Genomic DNA, 12770 nt, shown 5'->3' with positions numbered 1-12770 from the left:
CAATAATCGAACGGAATCGGATGGGAACGGGGCGTATAAAGAAAGGAAAACAAGAATTTCCTTTGAATGAAGTCGATGGAGTCACTTTAAGTTGGAGTGGCTTATATTTATTTTTATATTTATGAGAACATTTTCAAACAATTTTTTTAGCGACTTGGCAAAGGTTGAGAAACACAATGAGGCTATTTTTAAGTATGACCTCTGCAGGATGACCACCCGGAGATCGCGTTACTTTTTTAAGGGTTATAAAAAATATCGCTTTTTTGTAGATGAAACGGTCTGCAATATTCGATACCCAATGTTTTTTCAGTACTTTAAACTCTTAAACAACGCGAGCGCTTCTTCGCTAAATAAATAAACATCGCACTGTAGCGTGTCTCTGCGAATTGGTGCTCTGCAACATCGCACACAACGTGGAGAGTTTCACATCTGAACACTCGAGCACAAATGAAGAATTCCAAAATAGAAGATGATTGCAATACTGCCCAGATGGTTTTATAACACTAGACTAATTATACAAGATTGTGTCCCTTGTATTACGACTTGTTCCATTTGAAAGAGAATTCCTAAGATGGAAAATTAACTATTCATTAGATCTTCACAAATCTTCAACAAATCTTGAAGAAGACAACTTCTTGGAAGAATTCTGGAGACTCTTTAGATCTCTTCAATGACTTCAAGACTGCATCCAGAATTCTGATAACTTTGGAAATCAACTGATATAAGTTAATCCAGAACTTCTACGTAGCGGATTGTTGACCATGTCAACAAAATGGCAGCGGACGACCATATAAGTCTTGCTATGTCGTTCACATACAAGAATTTTAGGGGACTCAACTGCAACAACAGTAATCCGCATAGCGGTTATAATGCCGTACAATCAAATAAGTAAAATTCTTACCACGAAATGTGATTCTAAACAGCTCCTATTCCACCATCATAAAACTAAAGAAGCATGCATTGTTCCATCTCTACCCACATCTCAATGTGCTTGTACAATCAAAATTGAATTAAAACTCCGAAAGGATTGCGGACACGTGTCTACCGCATCTCCATCCCCACGTGATGCTGGAAGAATTAACGAACTCCTAGGGATTAACAGCGCAGAAGACACAAACAAAACAACAATCGGCGCAAATCATGGTGGTGTTAAACCACCCCCTGAGAGGGAAACTGAAATGGACAACAGGGAAACATTTTTCGCTTGGTGTACTTTTGTTTGGACATGTCCCGGGGACGGGGAAGAAGTCTTCTAATAGACGTTTTTAAAGCAATCGTAGGGGTGGCCCGGTGGCATGATGGCCCGGTGGCATGGCCCTCGTAGGACTAGGACTTGACTATACGCCAGAGAGAAAAAAAGCAATGCGCCCCCGGTACTTACTTCGGTGTTGGTTCACCTTCCGCTTCGCACTCGATCAGGAAAGGTTTGTCACTTTCGCCCTGCTGTGCCACCTGGAACAGCATCTCGTCCGGTGGCGGCTGCTTGATGATGCGCGGTGGCGAGTGTACTGCGAAAAGTGAGCAGAAAACATAACGTTCGATTAGCATACAAAAACTGCAGAAGGGATTGCCAGTGTGTGTGGGTGTTGTTATGCTTCCTTACTTAAACTGTGCACTGTCAGAACGTTGAGCGTCAGCACGATGGCAACGGCTAGGAGCAGCTGAAAGCAACGGCCACCGGCATCACGGCCGGTTCGATGGTGTGTCGTCCACATTGGGAAGGGGAATGGTTGTCCTCACCTGGAGGACGTCGTCTTTCGATTACCAGACAAACACACACACACGCGCACACGCACTTCACGAGGGTGGATGAAGGGAGGTGGGCGATGTGAGGTGAAGATCTCGTGATCTTCTAGGTCTGTTTCTCTAGCGGAATCGAACGTCTTTCGATTAGCTCTGTGGAAGGAATGAGAGAAAAGGGGAAACAATTAGAAGAGTTCTTCATCGGGCGATGTCTAGCGATTGAAGCATTATATACATTTTTTTTTTTGGAACGAATGGAGAATAGAGATTAATCTGCTCGAGGGTCACTCGCCCCGAATCACGACATTCGCTCACGTCCGAGTGTGCTTTGACATTATATGTTTCTTCCCAAAATTCACCGGCTTTCAGGCATATAAACATTCAAAAACCCAACCTAACCCTCACTAGCGTGCGCACGCGGCGTAAGAGGCCAACGCCCATTCCAGCGACACCACTACGGACAACACGCGCGCGAGAACGTCACTCATGCATGGAGCGGGCCCGCGTTCGTCACGACTTGCGCATGATGTGGCGGGCATAAGAGCATTTCCACCTAACCTCCCTTTACCCTCTTGCGACATCATCTTGGGACACTAGAGTGGAGGGGCTAAAGATCGCTACATGACGTGAGTTTACCGATAGTGTGAGAAGGTGCAGTTAACACCTTTTTAACGACTCACGCTCGAAGGAAGCCTTCGCCGTCCACAGCTGAATGTCTATGGGGCCGTTATAAAGCTTTGCACCAAAAATTTGATTGATTGTGTTGGGTAAGATATTGAGGACAGAGCACAATACGGAGTTGTGTGAGTTAGATCTCCAAATATAAGGTCGGAAGTTGAAGTGCACAGAGGTTGTCTTACTCGAAGATCCTCTATTACTTTTTTGGAGTACTGCAAAGATAACTTCAAAGCTACTGCAAAGAGTTCCAGCAAATGAACTTAGTCACTTTATTGGTAAAATTCGGACTACAAGAAGCCTTAGGGGGATGCCGTTGTACCTGAGAACCTCAGGAAGCCCTCTCACTGAGAGTGCTCGTCGAGCTTCAAAACAAAATGGAGACAACCCAACCGCGCACACCAAACGGTCGATTATTACAAACTGGACAGATAAAGCGCTCAGTTCGCAGGGTAATTAAGATCACGACCATTCTGACCCCCCTGTCTGCTTTGGGTTCGTCCTCTCTTTTTTAACAATATGCAGGGCCACACACAACAACAACCGAACACGAGACCAACCATCATCAATCTTTCAAACGCCCACCGTAAAAGAGATGACCGGTTCGAAATGAATATGGAGTTTTAAGGGGGAGAAAAAAAAGGGATGCATCAACCGTTTGTCACTAAATTAAGTGTAAAAATGCTATAATCCAACAGCTTTTACTTCTGCTTTTCTCTTGTTCACCCGCACATTTTGGAGGTGTATTGGATTTCAAACAGCAACAACAGCAAACAAACAAAAAATCTTTGTTACTGGAACTTTTCTAAGGGCATTGGAGTTTATGTCACCCGGAGAACAAACGCCCTCCCTCCTCTCGGTGCATTTGTGGAGAAAGATGACGGTGACATCATCATCGTGTGGTCTCTTGCCAAACCGTCCCCCGGCGTGAAGGGGTTTTGGTTTGGCTTATTTACTTTAAAAATAAATGTTGCTCCATCCCCAAGAGCTACCGGTGTCCGAAGGTTGCAACCAATCTCGGTACAGTTTAATATTCCAGATGGTTTTTACCACACATCAGTGCCGCGCGCGTGATGTATTTGATGGCGGGCGGGCGCGCATGGCTCCAAAAAGAACAGCAAACAAATAAAAATCGGGTCGCTCGTTTTTAAGTTTTGTCTTGATGATCTTTGGAGTGTGGTCAACGTGCTGACGCGTGTTGAAGTGGCCATCAGGCGGAAACAGTGTGCCGGGAGTCGTGAGGTTTGATGCGTGCAATTAAGATTTATGTTTCTTACCGCAGCCGAATGGGGAGTGGGTTTTGAGATATAGCCTCAATTTGTCCCCGAGACACATTATTAAATAACATAATGCCCCGCGTCGCCAGGATTTTGCCCAGCAACATTCCTTCTTGTGGTGTGCATTTGCTAAACGGATGACGACCAAAATGCAATTTCCGACCACCGGGGAGGGGACAGGCAAATCGTAAAGCGAAAAGACAAGAGTTAATTTACGTCTGCGGTTTGCTCCTTCCGCCACGAGATGGAAACTGACTCTTTCAGCAACATTTTGATAAGCTCGGCAAAAAAGAGGGGGAGGAAGCACTTGCAGGCCATCCTTTGGTTGAGTGTGCAGCATACTGTGGATCAAAAGTCCACTTCCGGCTGCATGTGAAGTGATCATCTCCGGTACCACTGCTGAACACACAACAATTTGCGCTTCCGTGAAGGAAGGAAAAGAGACTTGATATGAGGGGATTTACGATGACAAATCGCTCAGCCGATCACCCAAATCGAGCACTTGGGACGTTGTCATTCTGTGGAGCTCTACCGTTCTTCAATTTGACGGTTCGTTTCCCTCCCAGCGACACGCAACTCCCAGAACTCCGAACGATAAACTTGATTGAACGAAGACTTGAAGTTCCTGCCTCAGGGATACCTTCTGTCTGTGAAGTTCACACAAGGTTTTGTGCGTACTTGCCAAAGAAACGAAGAAGCATTGGGGATATATACGATTTATTATGCATCAACCCCACAGCGGGTCATCTCTCCCACCCACCGTACGGGTATGACTCCGTCCCCCGATGTCCAAGAGTTTGCCCATCGGGGAACGTTCCTTCCTACCCTTTTCATGATTGCACAGATAATGACGTCATTTTTGTGCGCAAAGCCTGCAAAGTGCTTGGTTTCTGGAGCAGCAACGGGTCCCGTGAATTCCCCAAGTCAATCCCTGGCGGGCTATTTCCCGAACAGCAGAAGAGAGGTGGTAAGACTGCATATTTGATATTGCGTTTTAATATTGATAGGGTTGTCAGGAGGAGGTGCAGGTGGAAGTGCCTTGGAGCATCTGGACACTGAGCACTCAACTCTGTAATATCTCGTCCAAGGAATCGCTAGAATTATTTTCTCTGCGTAGTATATATCCGGACATTATGACTCAAACAATTCTTGCTTTATTCATCTACCATTTTGTTTTTTGGTCCCAGGTGTAATGACTCAGTTTCCGGATAGTTGAACCTCCCAGCTTTGTCTCCCTCGTAATGTAAAGCCACTGCCAAATAATGCAACGGCACTCAAACGGTATCTCAAACCCCTGTTTTGCTGTGAATAATGATTAGCATAATACTATTTCAGGCAGAATCGAGCAGACAGCAAGGCGACGTTTGGCGTAATAGGACGTTTTTCTTTATCGAAGTAAAAGAGACAAAAAAAGAATTTCTCGATCGCCGGAAGCGAACTTGCTAATGGGTGTCTCCTTCCGTTTCCATTTCAAATGTACTTCCTTTACTCTGGCTGCTACTCTGCTGAATTCTGCTGGAATTGCTGACTCACAATGGTGGAAACCCCTTCGAAAGGTGGTTTTTTTATCGGAATATAATGGGGAAACAATACACCGGGCGTAAAAGCGACACGTGTGCTCTCTTGGGTGAGAACTGAACACGCCCCGGATTTGGACACCTTGCAGGGGTGGCAGTATTAAGAGCAACCGGTTGGCAAGTTTCAAAATGGTCCAGAAAACTGTCAATGGATATGTCAATCGTGACACGCTGGGTAGTGAGAATTATCTTCTCCAAGGGTCGTTCAAATATAGCTTCAAGTTATGAGAGCGCGCTACAGGTTGCCGAGTACATTGTAACTTATTGTAACTGGGACACGCTTATGAAGGATAGGACGATGGTAAAGGAGGTGTTGACAAGCAAAGACAAACTAATAAGATATGTCAGGTCATTCAACTTAACCTAGCTATCGTGGTTACAACCACCGTGGCCCCTTCACGGTCTGCTGAAGCAAAACCCGATGGACATAACAGGATTTAATAAGGAGTTTCTCCTCCGTCCAGTCATCCGAAAGAGCAACGCGAAAGAGCCGCTCAGCAAGGACTGCAGCACAAGTAGTATTGCTGAGGCTTCCCACCAATATCGCCCACACAACCACGACGCCCGGAAGTAATTAAATCCACGCCGGAAAGCGACGGTCGCAACGACGCGCCCGGATGCTCATCAGTAACGGGCGAAGGGAAACAAATGGAACTCATTACTTAAAGGACCAACCGTGTGTCTAGACGAGTTGCTAAAAAAATTGAGCAACTCCCGTCTACCCAGATGATGTTCGCACAGAGTTCGCACCCCAATTTTAATTAGGAAACAAGTTTTGTTTTTCTGTTGGAATTCCAGAAATATCATGCCCGACTAATAATCTTCTTGGACATTTTTTCTCGGCTCTTTCCACACTTCATTAGGGTGCACAAGTTAGCACACTATCCCGAATGGCAGCAACATATATGAGACCACATTTGTCTTCCTGCAGATGTTTGTCCGGGTGTGCGCGAACAGGCGACATCAAACGCAGGGGTTGTTCCGACGACATTCCAACGTTCCCAGAGCACCAGACGGTGCGTGTGTGTTCGGCGAGTGGAAGAATACGTGCAGTGTGTTGCAGGTTCGTCATCGCCGAGATTATCGCGCCTGGGCAGCGGATGGAGGTCACAGCCACTGTGGTAAGATGATCGCAGACCGATCGCACATATTTGTGTCCGGGTGGCAGATGATATCACCCGCAACGGCTAAAGAAGATGAAGGAACGCAAAACCCCGAAGTAGTTGGGTGAGAAGGGAGGTCTCTTTTCATGTTCGATCTGCTACAAATAGACGCCACAATGTGACGTGTGTGTGTGTGTGTGTGAATTGTTGATATCTCCCCTACGCCCACCACAAACGAAAGTGAAAAAACCCTTTCTTGACACACCAATGTCCTCGAGATGGAACTTTGGACATCTTGGGCGATGTCGTCATTTTCTAGGGTGAATTCTGATCTCTTGTCTAAACATGCGTATCTCAGAGGGAGAATAGGAAGGAGGAAATTGTTGGACAATGAATTCTGGTACAGCGAGTTGTCAAGATGTCGATGAGTTCAGATCAATTTTTAGAGTACAGCAGGAAGCTCACCTACTATTATGATGACGCTTGAGCTGAGACTCCCAATCGGGAGTTATCTGGATGTATCTGGAGAGGTATTGGAACAGATGTTCTACACTCGAAATCCTCCAGAGCTATATATCTTCTGGATTTTAATGTAATAATTCCGTTCCACTGCTCTCCCAGTTTTCCATTCTTTGACACAACCACGTCCAACACACGGAGCAAAGAGCAGCGCGATGAAAAATCGAAGATTTCACAGTGAGTACATTCGGAGGACTCCTATTAATAGAAAACCTTTGCCTCTCTCTCCCTCTTTCTCTTTCTCTCTCTCTCTCTGCCCCGCCAGCCCTGTACTGCTAAAATGATGTGCCATGATCAAGAGCATCTTTCCGAAACGCACCCAGGGCACCTTCGTGCAGAGGGGAGAGATGACGGCGTTGAAGCGCGGTACCACGCACATACGGGGTTGTCGATTCGTGGCTGTCGCAACATAGGGACGCGCTCGATTACAAACGAAAACAAACACTGCCATGGTGTGCATACACACACATTAGAACGCTCAGATCGGAGGGAGGAGGGCGCGATAAAAGATGTGAAGAATTTATTTTCATCGACCACACACACACACACATGGACCAGAGCACGCGGCAAGGCCAATTTGGTGGAAAGTTTTGCGTAATGATGTAGGACCCGAACTCTGCTCAGTTTGACCTCATTTTTCCACGCGGGAAACTGATGTCATGCACACCAGCACTGTGATGGGGGGTGGGCTAGCTAGATCTTTGGAAAAGGAAAGTGAGACCTTCTGCTTTTTGCTGCACTCGAACGATTGCCAGTAGGTTACTGGAGCTTATTTCAATGAGCAGTTTAAAAATAGTACTCTCATTGCATTACCCACCCTTCTCGCCCTATTGAGGGCACACAGGTCATCCCGCATTGCCGTTAAGATGAGTCAGTAAGCTGCACGGCTTGAGGGAGTGCTTTCCATTTTCCTTGGCAAGTTATCCAACTTGGCAGGGCACTGAGCAAAGGAGGATATAAAAACAATTTCCCGAACACGAACTTGAACTCAAACGATCTGTTGCTCTACCACACACTGCTGCACCGTGAGAGCAGTAGAAATCCCACCACCGCCTATAAATGTAAGGGACGGTGAAAAACAACACCTTTCACACCCTGGTGCGGGGCGCAGCAAAAGGAAGTGAGAGAGAGGACACCTTTGACGCTTTCTATTTATGTTCACCGTGTGCATCCGCCAAAACAACAGCAGGCAAAATCGGGATGAAACTAAAAAAAAACCCCCGTGAATGAAGAGATCGCACTTTGCGCCCTCGCTCAATTGAGTTGCCAATTTTTCTGCTACTTCTTCATCTCCTACACGGTTTGACACCAACAACAAACCACTTTCGCTATCTAAATCTTTGTCCATATTGCTTGTTTGTTGGAGAAATAAGTACCCGGCGTGTTTGTGTCTGAGGTTTCTATCGCCTGAAAGTATGCAATCAATTTTTTAGGCTAACATCTAAAGGCTTTAGACATCTAAGGGAGGCTTATTTGATCAATACCTAGTTTTGATTCGTTAATTCTGGAGAATTCTTGCCCTGGAGGGATCCTCTAAAGCGCCCACCGCCCTAACAATCCATTATCCTGAATTTTTGATGCAACAACGCCATCATTCCATTTGAATTTGGGATTACCACACCTTCTCTGACCATGTGGATGACTTTACAGATTGGGTTGTCCAGTGTCATTTTCATTGAGTTTGTCCGGAGTAACAGCAGGAAGGTTGGTGGAAGAAGGAGTCGAGTAGATGAACTTGTTGAAACTTCAAGAGACCTTAAATTCTTCACCATTGCAGAGCACCCCCGGATATAACTGATACAAAAATGCAAATTATTGCACACTTCCAGGAGTGACTCCACTCAAGGTACCACACTCCCAAACCATATCAGTAGCGCACAATAAAATGAAGAAGACATAGCATTTCAACCACCATGGGGTCATTGGCGCGACCATTTAGAATCAACATCCTCCTCCTCACCGTTAATCGCCATACAAGCACCAGCTGACCTAAAAACGGTTCTCCTTGTCCTATCTGCTCCGCTTTTAATCGCTTCTTTTGGGGGATGCAATTTTAAACCGATAATGCGCTTATCATCACCCGTCACACAACTTCCGGAAGGATGGGCGGCAATGTGCGATAGGTGCGTGGAGTTCAGGGTGACCTTTTCCAAGTTGCTGAAGAACATTGTTGAAAACAATATCAAAACATCAGTTATACTTTAAAGGTATTGAAATATAAAAAACATCGCAATCAGTTGATATCGGCATTGAAGCACAATTTATGGCAAACTAAAAGGCCATTAAACTTAATAAACATTTCACTATTCGAACTCTCTCCAACCAAAGCAGTTATTCATCCCAGAAAAAAGGTCAATCTCAAAACAGGATGTCGTCTATCGGCAACTCACGATCAGAAATTGTATTTCAAAAAAAATCTTCCTTCATGAAACGCTTGGCTTGAAGTCAATAAAACAACATCCTCTCCACCATATCTCGCAGCCCTGAAAGCATGTGTAAAGGGGAGGGAAAGGAAATTAAATTCGAACGCAAGATTAATTGATCAAACAGAACCAGGTCGTCCCATCGCTGTAGGAGGCACCTCCAACAGTATCCTTGTCCAGCGTGGATGATGATGGGAACATGACGCAACTCCTGGTGGCCTATCTGCCACCAGCACACGCGAAAAACATGAAATTGCAGCGAGTTCCTGTGTTTCTCTGTGTGCCACGATGACTAATTGCATTGTGCATACACGGTTATATATCCTCTTCCACACCTTACCTTCTTACCATCGCCAAGAATACGCCTTCAACGGCTTAGCTAAAAGGTTGTGGGCTGATGCACACCCCTTGTTGAACTGCAACAACCCCGGCTTGTCTTTTCATTCGTTGTCGTTTTCTTCCTTCTCTGTTATACCTTCTAGCCTTCTTCGCTTCTCCACACACAGAAGCCCCAACGCTGACGGTTTACGGTTCGCCTCCACTTATGGTTTATGTGGTTGGCTTTCCGTATCATAATAATCCCCCCTCTGTTCTTCTTCACTGTGTGTCTGCTCCGTACAATTCGTAACGGCTTTAAAATGACAACTTTCTTGTTTTACTGCTGTCTGCAGAGCGCGGTTTGACGCAGCGCGGTCGTCGTCCGTGAGGGACGTATAAACACGACCCCGTAGTGTGAATGCAACTGGAAATGTATGCATTTTAGGAATGCATGCATGTGTGCTCGTTCGTGGCGGCATTTATCGGTTGCTCTACTTGCCGCTTTTCACCGGAAGCAGGTGCAGTTAGAAAACATTCTCCCATAAGTTGACAAGGCCCTGTGTTGTAGAGGGGATGTCGTTCGATCGCGGTTTGATGAGAACCAACAAAAAAAAACACACACAAATCAACAATAGGTGATTGCGAGGGGCATCCAAACAAAATGAAGGTGGAAAAGAGGTGTGTCACTTTATATTTTCATTCGTTATCAAATAATTCGTCTCTTGGCAGCTAATATTTTGTTAATTGTACAAAATTTTCCATTTTCACAACCGCGTCCGCATGTATTGGTACAATAAAAATCATTTTTTTCTCAATGAAAAGCATTCATTTGAAGGTAGAATGTTATGCGCTGGTGCGTGTTTACCTCACGCATCAAGAAATGCGTGCGAGTTTACACACACGCACGCACACGTACAGTAGCAACTACCGGAGGGGGTTAGCGCAAAGGGATGACAATACGATTGTATGTGTGTAAGCACTGCGAAACGACACGAGTAACACACATTGCGCAACAAACATCTATAATAACAACAATGCGAGCGGCGCTTGCCCTGGCGGCAGGGTTACACACAGGACTTTTGTATCACATCCCGGTGCCGTATTTGTTGTTTATATTTGTACACACCCGCATTACACCGTGTTTGTTTACTAGAGCACCATATGCAATGCGATGAAAAACCAAAAAAATATCGGAAAGAGTTTGACGTTTAGAATATGTTTCTTTTTCTACATCATTAGATGTTCTTACATTTCTATTTCGTTACAAGAAGTGAAATGATGTTTCTACTCGCTTTTTTGATGCTCCCTCTTTCCCTGTTGCCTTCCCGGTTCTATTTTACATAAATAGGGCAACAGAAAAGGTCAAACTGAATGAAGCAAAACGGAAACGTCGATGAAATCGTGCCAATCATCTATCAATAATACTGGGAAGTGTATTTCATTATGGTATAAACAATATAATTCATGCCCCGTTCTTGCTCTTTCATTCCTCTGACGTTGTTGTAAAGTGGAAAGATTCATCAGTCAGTTGAAAGATTCATCTGAAATATCTGCATGAATAGATTCAGAGTAATTTATCCCGTATTTAAGAATCAATTAAATACAATTTTAAAAACACTGTAATATTATATGTTGAGCATGCAAAATAGATAAGTTTCAGTTAAGCTTGAATATTATAAACAGCATTATTGAAGTTACACACTTACCAGCATTAGACGCAAGAATTAAATCCGTTCTCCCTACTACGGGTATTCTCCAACTCCTTTGAATGTTTGATTGATGTGTGGACAGAACACAACTAAACACGGTTCGGTTCGATGCGATGGAAATCGTTTTTATTATTCGGCGATAGCCTGCTACAAAAAAAAAAGGTTGATTGCTGGTGTTTGATGATGGGATTTTACACACGCATACACAGGCACTATTTCCTAATCGACAAACAGTTTTTAAAACTACACACAACGGAAGAAAAGCACAAAAATTACCCAACCGTCACACACACACGCTTGTTTGATTTGTTCTGCCGAGCGACAAAAAAGCCTTACATTATTTCACAACATTTCTGGACAACACATTTTTTTAAACACGATTGCGAATTAAGGAAAAACGCCACACGTAGGAGAAAAATGGCAAATAACTTAAAAATTAACAATAAATAACACCTCTGTATTTGGACATAAATCCAATTTTAGCGTACTTTATAATGAATTTTAATATTCAAACAAGCTAAACTGAAATGGCTTTCAAGACACATTTTTGAAGAATCTTTTTTTTCTATTTTCCAAATGAAAAATAACTATTTTGACAAATAATTTGTCATTTATTTATGTTTCTTGTTGTGTTTCCGTTTAAACAAAGGCTTCAATAATTCCGCGTAAGGGAAACCTTTTTCCCGGCGAGAAAAATGACGTCAACAAAGAAAGGGTCACCACCTCACACCCATTTTTTTATTGTGGGCTGGGGGTTGGGGTTTGTTTCCCTTCTTTTACAAGAGAACATACCTGAGACCACACGCACACAAACGCTTTTCTGTACGGAACCTGATCGACGACGCCTTAAAAATGACATGCTTTCTCTTTCGCTCTCAATGTAAACTGCCCACAACGATGTATAGGCTCATCTCACCCCCGCTCGATCGTGAGCAACACCCTACGGTTTCTCAGTGTTGTGAGATCATCGCGAGATCAACGCTCACTGCGCGATCGCGTATTTTTGTTAATTATTCAAAAAAAAAAACCCGGTCCCATACTCAAATTGCAACGGTTCTTTTTCAAACGCACATCAAGCGTGTGTTATGTGTGTGGAACTGATGCCTAACCACCGATCGTACTTTTGTTTGCTCATGACAGGAATGAAAATAGAACCACAAACAAAAAAAAGGGAAGCAGATAATGAAATTGCGTGTGGTGTATCGTGGTTTAATTTTCCCTTTTCCACCTTTAAGGGACACCCAACGACCAAGGGTTGAGATGATGACGATGATAATGGTGGAGCTTATTGTTAAGGGTGCGGCGCAAACTTCCAACACGCGAACCAAGCAGAACGCACGCACAACACACTACCACGAAGCAAATCGTACGCCGGCATGCACACGCACACACGTACGCCGGCGGGGTGGATTGGAGCCTACACCCC

At 44.5% G+C, this 12770-nt stretch overlaps 1 protein-coding gene across 4 annotated transcripts in view; it reads right to left on the bottom strand.

Moving 5' to 3' along the window:
- The window catches only part of LOC128307481 (neuroglian), a 35642-nt gene extending 24194 nt beyond the window's left edge, over positions 1–11448 (bottom strand). For all 4 annotated transcript variants that reach the window (XR_008287631.1, XR_008287632.1, XR_008287633.1 and 1 more), the window contains exons 1-3: positions 11342–11448; positions 1604–1896; positions 1382–1508 (exon numbers count right to left, since the gene is read on the bottom strand). Coding sequence is in view for 1 of the 4 variants with exons in the window: in XM_053045359.1 (XP_052901319.1) it covers positions 1382–1508; positions 1604–1715 (239 nt within the window). In the remaining 3 variants the exon portion in view is untranslated. The remainder of the gene's footprint in view (positions 1–1381; positions 1509–1603; positions 1897–11341) is intronic.
- Positions 11449–12770: the final 1322 nt, after the last annotated feature.

The sequence above is a fragment of the Anopheles moucheti genome, chromosome X (assembly GCF_943734755.1).
Source record: "Anopheles moucheti chromosome X, idAnoMoucSN_F20_07, whole genome shotgun sequence".
Classification (NCBI taxonomy): Eukaryota; Metazoa; Arthropoda; class Insecta; order Diptera; family Culicidae; genus Anopheles; species Anopheles moucheti.
The sequence above is the reverse complement of the archived record's forward strand: the minus strand, read 5'-3'. Positions and strand labels throughout refer to the sequence as shown.